This window comes from Xiphophorus couchianus, chromosome 15 (assembly GCF_001444195.1).
Source record: "Xiphophorus couchianus chromosome 15, X_couchianus-1.0, whole genome shotgun sequence".
NCBI lineage: Eukaryota > Metazoa > Chordata > Actinopteri > Cyprinodontiformes > Poeciliidae > Xiphophorus > Xiphophorus couchianus.
In genome coordinates, this window is record NC_040242.1 from 15877157 (window position 1) to 15900114 (window position 22958).

Below are 22958 nucleotides of genomic sequence, written 5' to 3' on the forward strand. Positions count from 1 at the left end.
ACTTTTCAGTTTCTGTGCCTTAGAAAAGCCACAGTTTATGCCCAAAGTGCAATGAGCGAAAGGTTTAAGGATAAATATCTGAACATGCTTCAAGAAGCATTGCATTGTCAGAGGAGTACCGGACATCAAGTTCACAAGCCTGAGATTTTTCAGAATTTTCTCATTTTCAAGAATTGAAAAAATAGAAAATACATTCAAATAAAACCCGCAAAAGCTGCAGCATGGATTTGTATCCCAGAAGCTTTTGCTGCAAATGTAGCAACCGTCTTTGCCCATTTAGTCTTTTTTACAGTCTTTTTAAACACTTTTTAAAGTGTTTTTGCTACATTCATCTTTCCACAAACGTCGCCCGACTTCTCTCCCCAGATAAAAATAAAAAGCATATCCACAGCATGATGCTCCCACTTCCGTGTTTCAGCTTCAGTGTATCATGCTGTATAATGTTTTCAGCAGGCCAAATGATTACTCTCTTCCTTATCTGCGCTGTGTCCTCTGCATGGAGCTACTACAAATGGTGGTTCTAACATCTTTCGTTCAGGATTGGCTTTTCCTCTAAAAAGGTAATATCTCATATACAAAAATACTTTACTTATCCCAAAGGCAAATTAAATAATAATAATAATGGTAAACCTCTTAGCTTTTATTAGAAGCATTTCCAGAGTTACTATTACGGGTCTTTTGGCTGCTTCTCTAAATAATGCTCTCTTTGTCCTTGTTTGTGTGTAAACATTTCTTAAATAAATCAATTTTTTGTTCCACATCATAATGATGCTCTACTCCCTTCGCATATAAACCAAACAAACTGCATTAGTATTTGTGCTAGAATACAAAAAAAGTTTAAGAGGCATGACTGGTCTACGTTTGCAATGCACGGTACAGGAGGATTTTTTTGTGTATGTTCTTTTGCTATTGGCTATGGCAAGAACAAAAAGCAGGGTTATAAGCATTTCAGTTTCTCTCCTGTGGTCTCTGTCCTCCGCAAAATACTGGTGAAATCAGATACTTATTGTATATCTTTTTTTTTTTTTTTTTTTTTACCTTAATCCGTAAAGTTGTGGATTTAAAAGCCTTGCTACTGTTTCAGATACAGCACACATTACGGTAAATTAAACTTTAAACAGGGAATTATTTGTGTCAAACAAATCTACTGGTGCCATCTGCTGGAGAAACTGGGGTATTGTAGTAATGAGACTTACAGTGTCAACTTTTCGCCCTCTTGTGGTAAAGAAATGGATACCAAGAGTTACGCTTATTTTTAATCCTCTGGAAAAAAATATATGTATTTTTAATGTTTATTCTTTACGAGGGCCAAAAGTGCTACAATTCAAAACATGAACAAGTAATTAAAAATACCTATGTATGTGAAAGTTTAAATAAAACTGAAAGTAGATGCACTAAATAGCGTTTCAGTGATTGTAAACTTAAAAGTGAAATCATTCATTAAAACTGAATACATGAAAGCATTTCTTTTACTTATTTTACAAGGTTTAAGTATACAATTTTTTTTAAAAAAGTTTAAGGTTAAAAGAGTTAAATTCTGATTAAGGTTAAAAAATGAACAATATTGCACTTGGAGAAACTTCTGTTTTATTTAAAATAACCCTGGTGGTGAGTAAATATTGTTTTTTTAAATGGAAAAATATCTTCTTTGCCATTTACATGACAAGAACATGACAAAATGTATCCCAAAATAAGCTTAAATTGCGCTTCTCTTCAACAGTGTTAATGATAGTGGATCATATCAATCACTGAAAGATTTAGCTTTGTAGAAATTTGACTGTAGCTAGTCCAAAAGGAGTTTGTATCTTTATCTAGAGAAACACGGGGCGAAAAAAAACATTTAGATACCTCAAATATGTCTCTTGTTACATGTTGTGTTTAAAATATATATCTTTTCTCCAGTCGAAAGAAGTGTTGTTTTAATTAAGTCATAAAAACTACAACACCCACTGGTTACGCAACTGCCGTAAAACAACTTCTTCTGTTGCAATGGCGTTTGCGGCAGCAGGGAAATTGAGGGGAGAGCAGTGACAAACGTCGCCAACGGTCACGTTATCTCCTCAGAGTCGCTCGGATTTTTACAATATTCGGCTCGCTGTTTCAGATATTGGTTGTGTAATTATTCGCTTCGTGAATGAGATTGTGTTGGACGTTTCCGAAGCGCGTCTCTCCACTTTAATGCGGTGGGATGGCCACAGTGCCGCCTGGGCCTAGTAACGCACTGCCTTCATCCCCGGTTGAAGTTGCTCCGTTCTCCGGGGCAGGGAGAGCGGAGCCGGCGGTGGAAGCCGGAGAGGCGACCTACCGCGTGGAGGACAGCGTGTCCGCCGGTACGGGCAAGAAGTCGCAGCCGGCGAACGAGGTCAAAGGGTCGGCCAAGAAGAAGCATAAAAACATGCTAGCCCGGGCTAGCCCGGCGGCGCTCCACTTGAAAATGCAAGCCGGAGAGCAGCAGCAGCTAAACGGCTTGGTCAGCCCCGCGGAGGAGCCTGACGACCACCAGCGCGCAGGGGGCCGACCTGACAATCTCAAACCGTCCGAGGACAACTGTGACAGCAGCTGTGGCAGCGAGGCTGCGGCCGCCATGAACAGAACGGAGCACTGTCAGCACGTAGGCCGCAACCCCTTCTCCAAAAACGGCAACCACTCTCCTGTGACCAACAGCAGCGTGAACGGGATGCCGGCTTTCACGAGAACCGAGGCGGCCCACGCAGTCGAGGACCAGTTTGACCACACGCAGCCCAGAAGAGAACCGGGTGACAGCGACGGGCCCGGTGGGGAGGAGAGTCCGGCCGAGCCGCAGCTGCAGCCGCCGGCCGTGGAGCTGGCCCGGCTGGACCTGAGCGGCTCTCCCGGTAGAGCAGAGGGAGACAGCCACGGCATCCGCTATGTCCGCTACGAGTCCGAGCTCCAGATGCCGTGGATCATGAGACTAATCACCAAGGACTTGTCTGAGCCTTATTCAATTTACACGTACAGGTACTTCATCCATAACTGGCCGCAGCTTTGCTTCCTGGTGAGTACGACCCTCAAAACCTTCCACGGAGATTTTGTCCTCAACTCACAAACGTCTTAACATCCTGTGTTTCTGAGCATTTTTCACCTGTCAGTTTATTTCATACGAGGCATTTATACAGCAACTTACCTGTTATCAAAAGAGATTATCGAGGTATGATAACTTTGAATAAAAATACCGCAGTTTTACAATATTCAAAATATAACAGAATTAACGTAAAACAGCACAGCATTAAATATTTTCCACACATTGATCGCTAGAATTGTAGAAGTTGCAGCAAATAATCATTAATCAGTCCGTACTGCAAAATCCGATTTTTATTTTGTTTTTTTTTAAGATAAATACATCAACCACCAACATTTGATTCATTTTTTTGTTTAGTTTAGTAAAGCTTGTGTATAGTTTGGTGAAAAGAGTACCTCTATCTATTTATATGGTTTGATGCATAAATGAGGAATGTAATTGCAGTTTGTTTGTCCTCTGTTAGAATTACACAATATATAGTCAACATTATTAAAATAGGGGCTATAAGTGTTGTAAAAGCCATTGCGGAGGTGAATATTTCTTGTGTATTACGTTCTAATTATGAGTAGTTTGAAAGTTTGCATGTCAATATGTTTTGTCTGAAAACTGGAGCCAAAAACACAAAAAAAATCAGAGTTTTGGTAAGATCGATAAGAACTCTTTTCCTCGTTTGTTATTGGTCTTAAACGAAATCCCACAGTCAAAAAAAATGCAAAAATACTCTTTAAGTTCTGAACTTTCCACCCCGAAAGGGTCAGAACCGCCACATGAGCTGCTAGAGGAAGCATGATGATGAAATGAAAGTCAGAAGGCGACTCGCGGAGCCCGTGGATCTGACAGGATGACTGATCCGCTGGCGTCCTGCCTCTGACCCCGGCTGACACTCAGAGGAGCAAAGTACTGACTTTGTGCCTCTGTCACAGGCCATGGTGGAGCAGGAGTGCGTCGGGGCCATCGTTTGTAAGCTGGATATGCATAAGAAGATGTTTCGTCGCGGCTACATCGCCATGCTGGCTGTGGACTCAAAACACAGAAGGAAAAGTATTGGTGAGTGGCTCGAAACGCTAAAAAAACCATCTGGTAAAATACATCCAGACTTTAATCACTGTTATGTTTTGTTTGTTTGTTTTACTTAACTGATCTTCTTTGTTGGCTCTCTCTCGTTTTGTTTAAAGGTACTAATTTGGTGAAAAAGGCCATCTATGCCATGGTGGAGGGGGACTGTGACGAGGTAACACCAGTCAATCTCTCTTTTTTTTGTTTCGAGTCCAAATTTTAAAATAAATCTGTAGGGGGGGGGGAAATACAGTTTTGATTTAATCCTGAAGCACATTTATTGTATTTGTGCAAACCTGAGATAGAGCAACACATGGAAAATATGATTTTTGTAACATTTGGTAAGAAATGTATTGGTATCTAAAAATATAAGTTCCTACTGGGCTCTGTTTCTACAGTTCTGTTAAATAAATTAGTTGTGAAAGCACAAAAAAATCTAACTTTTAACTACTTTCATAAACTTTACAAATATTTTTTGAAGTAAGAAATGTAATACATTTTTGAACAAACTGTTTTTGTTTAATATCAACCGTACTCTATCAGGTTCTTTTTACTCCTGCACTAGGTTAAACGTGCTCATTCTCAAGATCTGTATTAATGCTTTGAGACATCTTATGTTCTCCCTTTATCTAGCTTCATTCAGTCAACTTTGCACTCCCACAGCATGATTCTGCCACCACTGTGCTTCACTGTTGGGACGGCGTGCAGAGACCATTCGTTTACACTGGTCTGTGCTACTAGCTAGCTGCGTTTCCATTACAAATGTGCGCAAATCTTCGTCTGTATTCTGCTGATGTTGAAAAAACGCAATTTCTCAATTGCGATGCTTCTATTAAGTTAAATATTCAATTAAAATCACGAATGAATAAGCTTGTTCACGCAATAAGGTATTAAGAATAATGGCAGTCAATAGTAATTTGTGTGTTGTGAAAAAAAAGTGTTTCCAGTGTAGTTTTGCGAAATCCGTCAATTTTGACCGGCAGACATTTTCTATCAAGAAACACAAGTCTTTTCAAAATTGCCGTGTTTCCTCTAAGCAAATTTATGTTCATAATTTCAATTTGCGCAGATTGAAACGACTACATCTGATCAGTCTAAAAATGTGGTGTGACTGTTCCAAAATGCTAAAACGTCGACGCAGTACGGCGGTGCACGACGTGCTGTACTTGTGAAAATTCAATTCCACTTTTACCTTCAAGAGTCTCCGCTTACTAAGCGATCCTCTGTGTACCCGCAGGTCGTCCTGGAGACGGAAATCACCAATAAGTCGGCCCTGAAGCTGTACGAGAACTTGGGTTTTGTCAGAGACAAGCGGCTGTTCAGATACTACCTGAACGGGGTGGACGCGCTGCGGCTCAAACTGTGGCTCCGCTAGAGGGGGCGCGGGGCGGCGGGTCTCCAGGTGCTGCTCACCTCTAACACTTAGAGCTCAACAGCCTGAGCTCTGCCCTTGGTCATTACACACACACACACATACATACACACAACAAACACCCCCCGTGTTGAAACGCGAGGAGTTAGCATCGACTCAGACACACCTACCTTTCCTCCTCGACGTCCGAACAACTATTGCTTAGGCGGAGAGAGACTGAAACGCCAACAGACGTGTTTTATTTTTTACAAAGAGGGGTGGCCTCTTCTCCTCCTTCGCCCCCCCTCACCCCCTGCACTGTGACATGACAGGATCCACGAGGACAAGCGGCATCACACCAAATAATCCTGCAGAACACTGGACCAAACAGACCTGCAGGAAATGACACGCAGGGAAGCAGGAAGCGACGACCGGGAGGAAAATATTTGTGAAGTTTCTTTTTTTTTGTTTGTTTTGCTTTTTTTTTAAGCTTTTGTTTGGTTGGGGAGGGTTAAAGATCTAGTCTGACTCATGTGTTTGTACTGCCACATGGTCTTCTTTTTTGGGTGTGTGTGTGATTTTTGGTTGTATGTGCTGCTGTTGGTTTCACTGAGATTTAAGCGAACATGTTCTGGGTGACTGCTTGGATGCGTAATGTATGGTTCAGTGTGTTTCCCGTTCTGTCCACTGGGCGCAGCGCCCCCTTCTGCTGTCTCTCCCATCACCCTGGACCAGAGCCTGTAAACACCTGTTTGTTTTAATGCGAGAGAAAAACAAAGCTCCTTTTATTTATTTTTTTTTTTTTTTCGTCCGGAGCAGTTGTTCAATTCAAATCAATCCACAATCACCTCAAACTTTTTGCCCAACTGCTTTTTTTTTTTTTTCTTTCACTTTGGATGTCTTTCACGATATCCAACCCTTTCAGGGTTATCTTGGGGAGTTTAATTTCAGTTTTTTTTGTTCTCTCTCTCTCTTCAGTACACTGCCAGCCTCTGCAAAATGCCCCCAAAAGAGACTCTTTGCCAAGGATGGTGTGGTCATACATGTCCAAGCTGTCTCTGTTTGCTAATTAACATGAGCAGTCCCATTCTCAAGTGCCACTCTATCCATTAGGACCGACTGGAGTTAGATCTGCACTTCTGTTCCCTATGCTGGATTCCTGTTTGAGTATGCTGTGTGTATTTAAACTGTTGATAAAAAGAAGAAAAATAGACAAGTATTCTTAGCAGATAACATTTTATGCCTTTTGTTTAAGCTCGGTTTATTTAGGATTTGTCCACAGTATGCGTCAAAAAAGCAAGCTGGGTCCACAATACTCGATGCACGACTCGCCTCCAGAACCTTCAGAGAGCTCACACTGACTGGCAAAGAAATACTGCTTCAGCTGGTTTGGGGTCATTATTTCCTTTACAACAAAAAAAAGTAAAAAGTAAAATGAACAAGGTCAGATGCACTTCTTTTTAAACTGCTGCAGTGTGTACGAGTAAAGAAGAGTGTGTGTACTGCGACTTTAACAGCAGCGTGGGTCGGTTCTGTTCAGATTTTCTGCGTGGTTAAGTCGGCTTTCTTTGCGAGCTTCGCCTCAACTTCCTTGGTTTAGTCGACAGTATTCAAAGCACCGCTGGATGCTGGCATGCGGCACTAGTGGAAATGTTTTACCTGTTATTAACTAGTAGGCATGGGCTGGTTTCACGGTTTTTACGGCACGGTATTAAACCACCTAAATGTTTATTACTTTCTAAATTTCCCTAATTTAGACGCCATGGTAAGAGTGAGTCGGCGCTGTCTCTTCTCCTGCTCTTCCTGCTGTTGAAAGCCGACAACATTTTACAAGAAACACAAATTTGTCTCTTTGGGAATATTTTCTACCACAAAGAAAGTATTGGCTGGGAAGGTAGAAATGCGCCACCCATATCTAATGAAGCTAATGGTGTTTTAAAACCACAGCTTGCTAGCGCCTAGCTATCCAGCATGGCTAGTCATATAAAACCTAGCAGAATTAGCTGTTTATTAGCATTGTCAGGGAGTTTTTATTACATTATATTAACGGTGGAGTTGACAAACAGTGCGTTTTGTTTTTGTACTCGACAGTTTTGGGGTTTTTTATTTTTTTTTCCAAAAGCAAGCACACCCCGCGACGAACTCCGTTTCCATTTTAGCTACGCGCATTTAAACTAATAAATTCTTAAATTATTGTGTTGGCTCTCTTGAGTTGAACATTTTTTCTTTTGTGACTGGAACACGTTAAATAGATAAACAGTTCAATAGCTGTCGATAGTAGCCCAGTAATTTGCAAACCTCGCTGGTTTTCGGAGTTAAACCCGTCAGCTCGGAAGCTCCAACTTCCGACGATATTTGAAGGCACCACCTAATGCCTTCGTGTTGCATTTGTGTTACTCTCCGTGTAACGGAACAGCCAAAGTAAATATACCCAGTGCACCAGGAGCACTTGGAAACTACAACTAAATTTAGTAGATATTTATTTTAAAATGCTCGGCTAATTCTATTTATTCACAGGTAAGATGATACAAACGTCCTTATGAGTAATAATTTTGTAACTTTTAGCAAGTGTAGGGACAAAGGTAATCAGAACATGTAAATTTTTTGTTTTAAATTAGCTTATTAATACAGTGAAGTGTTCATTAAACGTACAGTGGGACCCTCAGCCCGGCCCATGCCTAATAACAGAGCACGCATGTTATCATTTGAAGCTGCCATGACAGTCTATGGCTGAACGCCTCTTTCAGATTTACACTACATGCGTTTGTTGGCGTTTCAGGTTTATTGTGGATGAGCCTAAGAACAGAGCGGCCACGGTCTGTGTGAGTTTGTGTCTGTGTGTATTTGAAGCCACTGATCGGATTACCTATTTTCCTTTATTCAGATTTGTATAATGGTGTTTTTTTTTTAACGTGTGGGGTTGGGACAGAGTTATTTGACTAGATTTTTTTTTAATTATTTCTGTGATACTTTAACCCATTCAGAGGTTCGGTGAGAATGATGAGCAAAAAATATATATAATAACCTAGACCCTCAGAAGCAAAGTGTTCCTGCTTGTCTGACATCCTTGAGTTTTATTGGTGACCCTCTCTAGAGCTCCAGGTTCATTCTGAAGGTTGACCTTTCCTCAGTCTTTCCCACCGGTTGTTATTGCTTTTGATGAAAACGATCCACAATTCTGCAAGTATTGATCACTTCCTGGAATTTCCAGGGCATTACAGCCTCCATTCAGGCCATGATCACAGACTGAAGGGCTTTGTCATCATCAATTCACAGCCACTGACTGGTGTTGCAGTCGTTCCATAAAGCGTCAGCCGGACGAAGTAAGGCGGCCGGCTGCCACCCAATAGTTCTGACCATAAATTCCCAGCCAAAAAAAAAATAACCCACGCCCCTCAGATTATTATTGGCTCAGCCACACAGAGGTTCCTGCAAGTCCTTCAGAGACAGACGCACCACCTCCAACAAGAGACCCACGCGGCAGGAAGAAAGGGGGAGAGGAAGTCGTTTATTTTTGCATGTCTGTCCCCACACACACACACGCTGCTCCTCTCCCCCTCACCTCTCCTCTCTTATTCATTTTCGATCTGGAAATGTCCAATGGCTTTTATTTAATGTGGAAAAAGAACACAGAAATAAATTATTTGATTTCTTTTTTTAATGCTGTAAAACTGAATTGTCTTGTCTGCTGTCTGACTTGACACACACACACTTATCCACACACTCAGGGCCATTTCGATGTTTAAATGCGTGTCATAATTTGGGTCTTTTCTAAATTGCATTTGAGCAACATCAATGATTTTATTTTTAAGTACAAGAACAAGTTTTAATTTATGGCAGAGTTATGCATGCAAGTGCAAGTAAATCCATACTACCCTGTTTATATTTGGATAAGTATACTTGGTTAAGTTCCCGCCAACAATCGTTTTGCTTATTTCTGGCTATTTCATATCTCATGAGAAGTAGCATAGCTTTTCTATCATATTCCTTAAATACTTAGTAGCGTTGAGTTGAGAACTGCAGGGAAAAATCACGCAATAAGCTTCCAAAACCAGTCTGAACTTACTGTATGTTTGGAACCTACAACTGTGTTGAAGTCGGTACAGAAGTTGAACGTTTGGAAGGAATCGAGTTGCTTTGTTTCTTTTTAAAACCGTAAGAACACACGGTCATGCATGGAGGTGGTAGCGTCATGCTGAGGGTGTGTGTTCCTGCTACTGATACTGGAACTTGTACATAATTGGCTCTTTAAATAAAAAAGATTTCAAACACGCAAAACTCATTTGATAAAGTACATTTTATTCATACAGCACAGTAAAATCCTATTTGCTTTGAACATTACATCTAAAACATTTTTTAAAAAGGCGGCAACAAATTAAAGAGTCAAATATTTTTATTAAAAACAGGTTTGTTGTGGTCAATAAACAAAAGAAAGACATCTACAAGAAATGTTTATTTGATCACAACTCTTTGTATTTACAGACCGTAAACATTTTACATCACGCTCACATTAAAACAGAAATATGTAAACAAGCAGGAAGCAGGTCTCACTGATGAAAGGTTCCACGTGTTTTAATTAGACCTTATTGGTTATTGCTTATAATCATCCCATATCTTTAATCCCAGTTCACAATTCTGCTTTTTAAAAGCGGGTTAAGCAAATAAACTGAATCTCCAGAGATTTGGAAACATCTAATCTTTTCTTTCTACTCTCCCTCGGTGCGTCATGGAGGTCAAAGATGAGAAAATAGTCCAGCGGAGATGAGTTTACATACCAGTTATTTTGTACATCAGAGTGTATTTTATGCTACATGTTGTAAATAGAATGACGATGTTCAGTATGTGCTTTGTTCCAGCAACTTCTGTCAAAAGAATTTTATATAAATTTCCTTTAAAATATCATTTAAACTAGACATCGTTTCTTTGAAATAGATCACATAACTACAACACACAACAGATGTCATCACTGGAAATGACACGTAGAAATTAAATTCCAATTATTGACACTTTTAACTAAATCTCCTTATCATGAATAGAAAGCAGCAGAGAACCCCAAAGGCTTTTTTTTTAGGTCCAACATTTTGCTTCTATAAGCAATAATAATGTAACAATAAGCTCATTTTATCTCCTGGTGATAACATAAGGAGATGAGATGAGCTCATTTACCTCTTGAAAGAGTTGAAAGATTAAAAATGTCAAAACTGGTTCAATTTAAAGCTTTTTACAGCAATGTTACATCAGGCAGTCACCACTGACCAAAAGTTTGATCCTCATAAAGAAGCGAATATTTATTTTTACAGAGCAGTACGGTTTCTTGCAAAAGTATTCACACCCCTTGAGCTTTTCCACAGTTCGAAAGTCACTGTGTTTTACAGAACCACACGCAGCAGTCAATAATCATTATAGTGATTATAGTGGGCTGAACACATATATGCACACTTTTCTTCATTTTTTTATAAGTTTATTTGTTAAAAAAAAGAGTAAACAATTAAAATTTGCATTGAGGTTTGTAGCTGAAACGTGACAAAGTGTGAAAAAGTACATGAATGAATACTTTTGCAAGGCCCTGCGTGTGTAAATCTTAGTGTGAATATGATCTTGACACCAAATTGGTCTTAATAAGGGTTTCTTATTTTGGGAAATAGCTTTCTAGTGTTTTTTTTTTTTTTTTCTTACAACAGCCCAATTGAATGAGACATCATTCTAAAAGTGTCCAGGTGAGCTATTTACAGTCAGCTATACCTTCTTGCTTCTTTTATTGACACAAATATAAAACCAAGCTCGCAATAAAAGATGAAAACTGATTAAAGTAGCTTCTCTCATAAATCCTACAGCGACAGGATTAAAGCAGCAGTAGAAATATCTTGCTTTTTTTATTTTTATGATTTTAGTTATTCCACGACTGCTTCGGTTCTCAGCTGCTAAACATCCGAGGCTTTTGGAGGCCTCCTGATGTTTTCAGCATCCAAAACCCCACAGGTCACTGCGAGGCCTTCCTCAGTGAAGTGTGAACTCTGCTTTGGCGTCGGCGTCTCAAGGCTCCGACTCCAGCGCCGCCTTTCATATCGGGCTTATCTCTGTAAACTGGTCGGCCTCCGTTCCTCTCAGCCAGGCAAACAAAAGTCTCACCTCGAGTTCTTAAAAAGCTTTATCGGGACAAACGGGCGAGTGTTTGCTCATCGCTGCTGAGCAGATGTTTTGGACACAAGACTGCTGCGTGAGCCCTGTCAAAGAAAACGCTATCGCGAGCGAAAGATTTTGGAGGTAAACATCACACTGTGTGCAGAAAATGCTTAGATCAGGGTTTTCTCCAAGAAAACAATAATTAGGAACATGCAGAAGTTATAAAAAAAACAAAATAAGTTGAACATTGAGGAAAAGTCGTAAATAATTCTGAACTAAATATGCAAAACAGGATGTTTTAAATGTCTCCCTTTTTGCCGCTTGTCATTTATCTATAGCTGACATAAATATATTCTATGAATAGTTACTGCTAATAAATTATGAGTCTGAATAATTTTGGGCTGGACTGTGAAAGATTCTGTTGGGTTTATTTTTCAAGCCTACAATCATGGTAGAAAGAAAGTTAGCTCTCTTTCACAACCAGGACTTTATCTACGAAAACACATTAGAAATGATCCGGTCTTTATCAGATTCAAAATGATCTATTTTATTTGATAAATAATCAAATAAAATACAAAATGCCACTTTTCATAACGGATGCCTATTTTTAAATTATTCAACCCCTTCATGACGAGCATCTTTAGCAGCATTTTGCTTTCATGATCTGTTCCAAACATAATTTATAGCCAGACGCCATTTTAGAGCTTTAGGGAGTGTTTGAACTTTAGTTTCTGCAGCTGCCGAACACAATTGAAGTGAGAAAGATTACTAGACATCATTTAGGACAGTTGTCAATCCAGGTGAGACTCTACAATGCTCAAGAGAATTTAAATGTTAAAGTTTATAATAAGATGTTCTTTGTTGAGACCACATTGGAGACTGTTTTAGCTACAATCGTCTACAATCGTCCATATTTCCTGTATTTTGGTTACAGCCAATTGGCGCCTAAGAAAAATGAAAGGCGCTCCTGGATTGGCTGGATTTGGACATCTAGCATTAGTCCAAAGTGTTTCAGATTCCCAAAGTGCATTTTCTTAAAATATTTTAGATATGTCCAATGGAAGAATGGTCAAATAGGTAAGTTTTCTGCAAATTCAGATCTGAACAGCCTAAAATTGCTTAGTGGACAACAAACTCCTCTCTGTATCCAGACGTTTTCTCGACCTTTAGGTTAGCCGCGCGAATAGGTCAACAAAGCTGAAGTTGTTTCCCGATTCCAGCTTCCGGTGCGGGAAATGGCTAAAGGGCGATCCCACCTAATTATTCACTACCTTCCGCATCTTTAATCAACTCTAGTTAAAAAAAACTACAAAACCTAAATGTGGCTAGGTGCTGTAGTTTTGAATTAGAGCAGATCTAGTGTGACCGAGAAAAAGGACAAAAATTGTCCTTTATTACAGTTTCACAAATCAGGAAAAAAAAATTCACAAATCCCAAACATTGTTTTAAATATTCTGCTATTGGAGCAGAATAATCCAGTCCACGTTTGAAGTGTCTAGGTGTTGTCGTTTTGTAACTAAGAGTTGATTAAAGATGCGGAAGGTAGTGAATAATTAGGTGGAATCCCCCTTTAGCCATTTCCCGAATCAGAAACTAACTTCGGTTCAGCAATAGGTCATGTGAAGGAGCGAAACCGTGACAATATTTTAGCCTCGTCTTTGCTTAAAAAACCTGGGACAGAGTGTAAAATCGGTGTGTGTTTCTGTACATTTAAATATCAAGAACTGAAAGTTTGTGCACCTTCTTTCTGCAATGACTGTATATAATTTGAGGAACTTTCACACACACACACACACACACTCTGTTTACATTGCAAACAGTGTGTGCCCTTCTTCTTCTTCTGTGTGTATCAGATGAGCCGCGCCCAAACAGACGAGACTGATGGGGTTGATGCTGACGGAGACATCTTCCAGACCGCTCCTGCTGGAGAGCATCTGCTGATGATCGCTCACAAAAACAAGCCTGAATGCTCTCAGAATTCATCCTCGGAGCTGTCAGCCAGCAGCATGGCCTGATCCTGACAGCTCGTGCCAGGCTCCCGGGGTTGCTGGGCAGGAAGACATAAACAAGTGTTAGAAAAGTAGGAACCGTCCAGCCAAAGACTAGAAACGACTGGAATACCGACCTCCGGCTGCCTGGCCTTCCTCCTCTGGTGTTTGAAGCTGTTCCTTCTCTTGCGGTGGAGCATTCGGATGCTGTAGAGGGCGCCGACGATCAACAGGGCCCCGGTGATGCCGATGCCCACGGGGGCCAACATCCCGGACACATACCCGGCCTGGAGAAGAATAGAGACTTAAAAACTTGCCCTTTCTTCTGAGTAAAATACCGTTCGGTCAGATTGAAAGGAGAGTTTGTGAACTTCAATTTTCAAGTACAAGAGTGTCAAACTTTCATTTTGGGGCAAATCAAAAATCTGAATATTCTTAAAGGGCCGGTTGTGCCACAATGTATTGATAAAATCCATTAAGCTGTTAAAATATTAATAAATAGCTTGTTTGTTTCAGCTTTAAATAAGTGCTTCTTAAAATTAAATAATACCGAACATCTGTTCACACTGATCAATCCTCCATTTTTAAAGTTTTTTTGCAATCAGAATAACAGATTTTGTGACGCTGATTTATAAATATTTGTAGGACATTTTTACGATATTTGCATTAATCAACCTTGTATTAATTACCTTATCAAATTGATCAAAAACCCAATGTCACTGATCAATTTTGAGAAAAATCTGTAGTTTTCTGATTTTTTAAAAACTGCAGGGAGCTGCAGATGTTACCTGGAGTCTTGCGGGCCACATAAAGAGCTACGGCGGGCCAGATTTGGCCCCGGACCTTGAGTTTGACACATGTGCTCTATAAATATGTCTGTACACTGAGAGGAAAGTGAAAAAGAAGTCCTTGTTTGAGAGCACAAATTTGCCTTATAAAAATTTATTCTGGGTCTGACCGAGTATTCCATATTAGTTTTTCATATTTGACTCAAAAAAGTACATTTAGGTGTAACACCAGTGCCTGTGGCAAACCCCTCATGGCTGTCTGTCAACAGCGGTTTTCTTCTTGCCAGACCTCCATAGATGTCAGACGTGTAGCGTGAACAACCAAAACCTTTCTTGTGAACCAGTTTTTCCCTCTGAGCTGTGGATTTCTGCGGTTACTCCTGGATTTGTATGGATTTCATGGCTGAGTCACCGATTATCGATCTTCTTCAGCATCAGTTTAGGTTAGTCTTTCTCAAACTGGTGGTCCGCGGGCGCCCCTTACTGGTCCGCGAGGTACTGCATGTAAACGACCGTTTGTTTTGCCGTGACGTCAGCTCAACGTGCGACGCTACAGCTAGCTTACCAAAGGACTGTGTTAAAAATAATGATGGAAAACTGGGTTAGTCAAAAGAAAAGCTGCAGATACCAGTGGAAAGGAAACAACTGATCAATATTATATGATCAGAGGAAGCTAAATCATAGCTGCTGAGGTTAGCGGTAGGAATCGCTCCAGTCAGAACTATTCTTTGTTTTTATTACTTTGCTTGGTAATGAATTTTGCTCTGCTTTCAGGTCAACAGCAATTGTTCTTTTTATTTAGTTAAAAATATCAAGTTAAATAAATAAAATGGACGGAAATGGGTTAATTATTTATTTTTTATATTTAATGGTACAGAAAAAGATTTTTTGTTTCTACTAAAGCAGCTCAAGTCTATTTTTCTTTAATTGTGCTTCTAAATCACAAATAGTCCTAGATGTTATTAATGCACATAACACTCGGTAGTAAATAACAACTTCTTTTTTTTATTTCCATGTGTTTGACGTCATAGAAAAGCTTAGACTCCACACTTTCAAAATCTATAAATAACTCAAAATGTCCAAATAGACCTGTTCATGGCTTTGTCGTGGCCAGTCACATTTACCAAACAGCACCACTCTTATAATTTGGATGAACAAATAAAACAATAATACGTGAGTTAACAGACTAATATTTTCAAATTAGGTGGTCCGTAACTGTTTGTTAAATGAGTTAAGTGGTCCTTAGCCTGAAAAAGTTTGAGAAACACTGATTTAGGTGAACACTCAGCAGGTGGTTTATCTGTGTTTTTAAAAAAAAAATGTTCTCATGCAATTTAATCTTTAATTTTTATAATTTGAACTGTACTGAATTAAATAATTAGTTAATTTTGAGAACATGCATGGAGACCTAAAAACCAGGTGACATACGAAGACAGCAGGGGGCGGTCTTACCTTTTCTCTGATCCGCTCTGCCCAGCTGCGCACTAGAATATAAAAAAAAGAAGCAGAAGAAGACGATGCTTACATGATAACACATCCTGGGGCTATTTTATTAGTTTTGAAAAGGTGTTATTGTACGGAAGAGGATTAGGGCCACCAAAAAACAAAAAAAGAATTCTGAGATTAAAGTCAGAATTCTGATATTAAAGTCAGAATTCTGAGATTAAAGTCAGAATTCTGAGATTAAAGTCAGAATTCTTTTTTTTTTTCTTTTTTCGGTGGCCCTAATCCTCTTCCGTAGTTATTGTGCGCTCGTACTCAGCCGTTGGTTGCGCTGGACCCAGACCGGTGGCGGAGGGATCAGGCTGTACGGTGGCTGCGTGGAGGACGTTTCTGGCGCTTCTGTTAGGTCTTCTTCACTGTCTTCTTCCACCGATTCCTCAGAGTTCTCGTGGTCTTCATCTTCATCCAGCTCCTCTGAAGAAAGAAAAAAAAGAAAAACAACAACCGTAACAATTTTGTCAATAAAAAAAATATATTTTAGAAGTAAAGATGACTTACCCTCAGACTCCATCTCCTCTATTCCCGTTCTGGATTTGTGCAGGAGCTGGTGGCTCGCAATGGTTGTTATTGTGTTATGGCGGGATGTTCCTGCTTCAGAGTTTGTGGTCCTCACAGTTCCTGTATCAGAAATAGGCCAGGTAGACTTTGCTCGATGTTTGCGTTTAATGTTAGCTGCTCTTTTTCTGAATATCCAGGAAGATTTTACAATAATTACAATTTGCAGTTGATAAACAGCAGCAGTGGCGGATCTAGAAATGTTTATATGGGGGCTGGAGAGCGAAGGGAATGACAGGAGGTCCTCCTCAGTGAAGAATGTTAAAAAAAAAAACCTTATGTACGTAAGTAGAGACAACAAAATGCCCTAAAGACAAGATAAAAAATTTATTGTACCACTGTCACTTGGAAGCTTTAGGTATAAATGCTCTTTTCCTGTACTTATTTCATAATTATTTGTTCTATCTTTTCAAATTGTAACCTAAAATACCAGAATTTGCACACGTCGTCCTACTTCGTTATTCTAATGACATCATTTCTAGATATTAAATTAGGTTTTGTGAACAAGTACTCATTACTCTTTCTAACATTTACTTTTAGACTCAAGTAATTTTCTGGACGGCTACTTTTTACATTTATTCGAGTAAAAATATGTCAAAGTACTGCTACTTTTCATTGGGTTAATTTTAACCACGTCTTTTAGTTTGACTTGGCAGATTCATTCGTTGAATTTGGAATTATAATTGCACCTATAAATACGTATTTTTGCAGAATGAATCTTTAATTTGAAGGCTATAGGAGGCTTCCGGACAAGAAAAGAGTTTAGATTTTTAAGTGTCATTTTTAAAGTCATAAAATGTGTTAGTTGGTGGTGGTGGGGGCGGGGAGGTGGCAAGGCTTTGCCCCCATGGCCTCCCTGTGGATACGCCCCTGGTCGATAGATACAAGCATTACATCCTTTCAGCGAAATGACGTCCTTGTGTTTAATACATAAAGTTATTGGTTTTGTTGACCTTCAGATTCATTTATCCTTCCTCACCTGTCCCTGGATGGTCTTCCTCCTGCTCAGTCTGGACCTGCCGCTGTGAGGCAGCGGTTCCGGTGCCGACCGGCTCCAGCAGCTCCGAGCCAGACGCCTGCCAAGGTGAAGTCCATTCGGATAGAAGAGCCGGCGGCTCTCTGGAGGGGCCATCGCTCGGGTCAGAGTTCACCAGCTGGTCCGGGTCCGCCTCTGACGTGGGCGGCAGCCTGGTTGCCATGGCGCCAGGAGACCCGACTGGTGCCTGGGAGACCACCGCTGCTGCTCCGGCTGGTCCCTCCTCTGTGGCGTCTTCGAATGGCTCGAAGATCAGAGGCAGGGCCTCTGAAGACGTGGTGGCCTCTGTGGCTTCGTCCTGAGGGAGCGGGACCGCCGTGTCTGCTGGAGTTTGAGGCCATACAAGAGCAGAAATACAAGGCTTTGCAAAAATATTCACACCGCTTGTACTTTATATATATCTTGACCCCATACAGCCCAAAAAGTGTAATGGATTTTATTTGACAACACCAACAAACTGCAGGCCAAGTAATGTAAAACAGATAATACTTAACTGCGCTCATACTGAGTATAAGTGCACCACTCACTTTTCAGATTTTTGTCATATTAAATGTTGATAGTTATGTATAACTTGCCTTCATGTTCACAATTATTCACTTTTTTGTGTTGCTCTGTCACATAGAATCCCAAAAGGTTCAAGGGGTTATGAATACTTTTACAGCGGCACCATAGAGAAGGGTGCTAACATTTAAATCAACATTTAATATACAAAGGTCACATGTTTTTGGAACATTAAGATAAAAAACGCAGTCTGATAATGCGTTGTGATCATGCTGGATTTAACTGTAGAAAAAAAAAAAAACTTAAATGAAGTAGCAATGTTCACAAGTCCTGCAGTCTGTTGAGCAAAAAAACACATCTGACGACGGAAATAAAATATGTATGTTTCCTATTTGAGATGAAAAAATTAACTGTATGGATCAGCAGATGCATGTGTAGTATTTATGATGGGGTGAAGCTGCTTGGAAAAGGTTTAAAAACACTTTCTATAAGTTATGGCACTCCATGAACAATAAAATAAAAATGTTGAAATGCTATTTGGGAAAAAAAATTGTGCTCTTATTCCTGATTAGATGTCTAATGTAGCCCTGATATCCATATCATATCTATAATCCTTTCACGTGCCGTCACTTTGGGGACTGGGGCTTTTTGTCGACTTCATTTCCTTTTTTCCTCCCATTTCTGAAATAAATCTTTCTCAGACAAGACATAACTGTGAAAAAGTATTCAGCCCCTCACAAATTTCTCTGATTTACGTTTTGTCTAAATGTTTTAGATCGTCATCACACAACTTCTAATATCAGACTAACATAACTTGTAATTTTCAAATATATATAAATACATATATATATTTATTTATTTTAAATAAGGGCGAAAACATCCAAACCAACCTGATTGTATATAAATATAACTGTACGCATTGCCAAATCAATCAATTAAAAGTAGTAAATCACATTTTCACAAGTAGGTTTGATGTGGTGGACGTTCAGGGGAATCACGAAATCACTAATAGTACCTGTCACACAACGTGAAGTAGACTGGAAAGCAACACACCGAGACCCAATCTACAGAAATTAAAACCAAACTCACTAATGCCTATATATTTGTAAATATCTTTATTCTTAAAAAAACTCCAAAATACGAGTGAATTAAAGCAGAAGAAGAGTGGAACAAAATTCCTAACATAAAAAACAAAACAATCAATTCTTATCAATGGTACAACCAGAAGGGGGGATTACTGCTCGTTGATTTGGCTGGTATTTTCCCTAATGAACCAAATCCACATGGTAATAATAACAATCTGCCTGGCTCTTGTAACAAATCCTGCCACTAACCCTCTCCTGGCTGTTGTGTTCTTCTCTTTTCTCTCTTTTTTTTTCTAACTTGAGTCAGGAATAGAAAGTAATTAGGCTGCCATGAGTCCCAGCTGGGGTTCAAAGCGGAGCGTGGAAAAGCAGCAGCTTTCTTTCCCAACCATCAAAGCCAATCTCTGACTCTACACACACTTTTCTTATATATATATATACTGCTCAAAAAAATAAAGGGAACACTTTAAGTGTTAAACACCTGTTTAAGTGTTCCCTTTATTTTTTTGAGTATATATATATATATATATATATATATATATATATATATAATAAATTATTTATGTATTTATTTATTTATTTCTGCCACGTTTTTTAATGAAACTTCTCAGAGGATAATGAAGCAAGCTGGAAAATGTCTCGTCTCTCAGTGATAATTACTGGAAGATCGAAGCTTTGAAGGCGATTTTAAAAAGAAAGAGAAAGTCTGACCCAACCTGAACTAAGATTTTTTTATTTTTTGCGTCACTTTTGAAGCGTTACCTCCTGCAGGTCTCGTCGCCTCGGTCCAAAGACTCTCCAGGCCATCGTCTCTGGGCATCATGTTCAGCGGTCCGATTTCAGGTAGAAGGAGAAATGAAGGCGAGGATTTCGTTGGTCTGTCGTGGCCCCACGGTGACGGCTGTGTGGAAGTCCGAGGAGTGACCAGCACCAACGGAGGGACGGGACTAAGGGAGACCGGTTTGGGGGACCAGAGGGGAGTGTTTGGAGAAGACTGCAAGGTCGCTTCAGAGTATCCATCCTGTCCAGAATCAAAAGCGGACGATTTGGTCGCGTCTGTTCCGCCCTGTTTGCTCTTTTGGCTGTAGGAAGAGTCCGTCTGCGGCGCAATGGAGGCCCAGATACTACCTGAAGTCCGCGTGTGGGTGTTCATGTCGGTGTCCACCTGTTGTCTCCCATCTGTTGGACCCACAGGCTTGTCCTCCTTTACAAGATCTACATCTCCCCCCTCAGGTTCGCTCTCGGTCTCCTTTCGACCAGCCTCGCTCAACCCAAATCTTCCACCAGCGCTGATCCCGTTTCTCGCCTGCGTCACTGGACCTATCCCCTCCGGCCCTCCATGTGGGCCAGTCCCTCCTCCTGCGCCTACATCCAGCATGAAGCTGGTAACGCGCTCTTTCTCCAAGGGGGCGGACTCTGTGGTGCGCGCCACCCGGTCTGTCGCGCAGCGCTCTTCGCAGGAGCTGTCCTGCGTCCGGCTGAAGCCGGGGACGTACGTGGGGGCCCCGCAGACGTAGAGGCAGGCCTCTGCCAGGAGGAGCGCCTGGAGAATGGAGGGCATCATCTTCTCTGTGTCTTCTCAGCGCCTGTTGACAGACAGCAGCGAATTAATAAATGCTATAGCAGGCTTTGAAGAGAGGTGGGAGGGACGGCTGTCTGCTGGAGGTTTGTGGTGTTACTAGGCAGACATGTGGCTCCAACACAAACCAGGGATGACGAGGCATAACATGTTGGGGAAGGCTCCTTAATAAGAAGAAGAATAAAAAAAAACAGGATCGAATTGCTTTACGACTCAGTTAGCCTCTGAACGAGTCTTCTTTTTTTTAATGCAAATCCAACCAGTGGGGAAGTTAACACCCTCAAGGAGCCTGGAACCTGTCACGAGGTGACACAATATGCCATTTTAACATATTTCTTTGCATCTACATTCACCATAATAAAATACATTTGCTTCGAAATCGGCTGCACGGTGGCGCAGTTGGTAGCACTGTTGCCTTGCAGCAAGAAGGTCCTGCGTTCGATTTCCTGCGTCTTTCTGTGCGGAGTTTGCATGTTCTCCCTGCATGCGTGGGCTCTCTCACAAAAAACATCACTGTCAAGGTTAACTGGGCTTTCTAAATTCTCGTGTGAGTGTCTGTCTCTGCTGCCGTGCGCAGGGCAGCTGTCCTGCATCCGGTTTCCTTCGGTCGGATGCAGGACAGCTCCAGGGTGACTGTCCAGGGTGACTGTCCAGGGTGTACCCCGCTTCTCGCCCGGAACGTCAGCTGGAGAACAGCCCTCCTAACCCCACTAACAAGGGCGTTAGAAAATGGATGGATGCTTCAAAATCGTGGTTCTCTTTTCTCTTAATTAGACTAAAGACTGCAACTGCCATGTCATCACAGCTCCTTTTAAAGAGCACATGACTCACAGTCAAGCTAATTGGCTTTTTATTTTTTGTTTTGTTTTGTTTTAGTTCTCAGTAGTTGTGATTAGTTGGAAAATGCCGAATCATTTTTGGACGATGAGGTAGAAATCTTAATTTTCTTTTTTCTTTCTTTCTTTTTTTGCGAGGCTGCAGATTCATGGCTTCGCCCAGGTAGTGGAGGTGGGTGTGAAGGGAGTGAGGGGGCGAGTAACTAGGTGAAAATAGAAGAAAATAAGGAGGAGGAAGAAGAAAAAGAAGAGGGAAAGTGGGAAACAGATGGAGGAAACGAGAGGAAATCTGACACAGCAATCCTCAGCCCCGCTTCACTTCTGCTATAAATAGCACCGCTATAGGATCCACTTCAGAGGCTTCAATGCAGATCGTTGCAACATACATAGAAAATACACCCAATACCAAATGCAAAAGCTAACACTGCATGATTTGTGCAATAACATGTTGATACCCGTTTTTTTGCTGTCTCGGACAAGAGAATATATATATATATATATATATATATATATATATATATATATACCAATACCATATATACCATATATATCACCCCCATTCGATGCAGCATAAGATCAATGCTTCAATCAAACCCACTTTCCATGCCCTTGCAATCGATCCGATCAATATAATCGATCGGCCCCGCCAGTGCGCGCGTGCAGACCACCTCCCACCACCTGACAACACGGCCACGCCAGCATCTGGACTGTAAACAAATTCCCCACTGCGGTACTGAGTCACATTTCTCCAGCGTGACAGCTCGGAATCAGCCCCCCTGAGACCGCAACACCCTCAACACCACAAGCTGCGTGTCGACGGTCGCATGCAGGGCTAAAAAAAATAAATAAAATAAAATAAAACCAGAATACCTTTCAGAGCTCATGGTGGGTCTTCTTGCGCATGGACGCCGCCGAGGTTTCTCTTGCAGTGTGTAGGAGAATGCCAAATTGATGCTGCGTTACCAAACAGGGACTGAATTCAGTAGAGTAGAAACCAAGCTGGAGAGAGGCAGACTGTCTCTGTCCGTGCTGCTGCCACTTAAATGCTTTCAGCCTGCGAGGGGGGGGGATCTGTCTTTGATTTTCTTTTTCTTTTTTCTTTTATTCTGCAAGAGCACATCTCCCTTATTTTGTGGTCATCCTTCAGATTCCAGGTGGTGGTGGCAGCACCACGCTGCGGGGGGATTGACCTATCGACAGGGGGCAGCGATGTGGAGAGTTGTGGAGAAGATGGGCGGAGTTAAATACAGGGGTCAACCGTGGAAGGAGGCTTAACTCAGCAACATGGGACAGCCGCTGCAAACATCCAATCAGAGCAAGGAAAAACGTTTAGATATGCAAGCATATGTGATGATTTATAACCTTAAGTCGTAATAAAACTTAGACGTTTGTGGTTGTAATTTCACAAAATGTGTAAAAAGCTGAGGCTATTCTATAACTAACATTCTTTTTTTGTCATTTCGTTGAACGTGACTGTAAGCTGACAAATGCAGTAGATTACAACATAAGCATGATTT

At 40.9% G+C, this 22958-nt stretch overlaps 2 protein-coding genes across 4 annotated transcripts; one reads left to right on the top strand and one right to left on the bottom strand.

Annotated features, from left to right (window-relative positions):
- The first annotated feature begins 1966 nt into the window (after positions 1 to 1966).
- On the top strand, positions 1967 to 9108 carry naa30 (N-alpha-acetyltransferase 30, NatC catalytic subunit). 2 transcript variants are annotated; one of them, XM_028039571.1, is made up of 5 exons: positions 1967 to 3016; positions 3964 to 4087; positions 4216 to 4271; positions 5334 to 5498; positions 6426 to 9108. In XM_028039571.1, the coding sequence occupies exons 1-4, from the start codon at positions 2189 to 2191 to the stop codon at positions 5469 to 5471; spliced, it is 1146 nt and encodes a 381-aa protein (XP_027895372.1). In that variant the 5' UTR covers positions 1967 to 2188; the 3' UTR covers positions 5472 to 5498; positions 6426 to 9108. The 2 variants fall into 2 exon arrangements, with proteins under 2 accessions (XP_027895372.1, XP_027895371.1); XM_028039570.1 differs by having other exon boundaries at positions 5334 to 9108.
- On the bottom strand, positions 8331 to 22522 carry armh4 (armadillo like helical domain containing 4). 2 transcript variants are annotated; one of them, XM_028039568.1, is made up of 8 exons: positions 22312 to 22522; positions 19789 to 20612; positions 17384 to 17761; positions 16348 to 16467; positions 16105 to 16263; positions 15799 to 15830; positions 13696 to 13845; positions 8331 to 13617 (listed from the first exon to the last, which is right to left on the bottom strand). In XM_028039568.1, exons 2-8 carry the CDS (start codon positions 20588 to 20590, stop codon positions 13543 to 13545), a joined length of 1716 nt encoding a protein of 571 aa, XP_027895369.1. In that variant the 5' UTR covers positions 20591 to 20612; positions 22312 to 22522; the 3' UTR covers positions 8331 to 13542. The 2 variants fall into 2 exon arrangements, with proteins under 2 accessions (XP_027895369.1, XP_027895368.1); XM_028039567.1 differs by having other exon boundaries at positions 17384 to 17764.
- Positions 22523 to 22958: the final 436 nt, after the last annotated feature.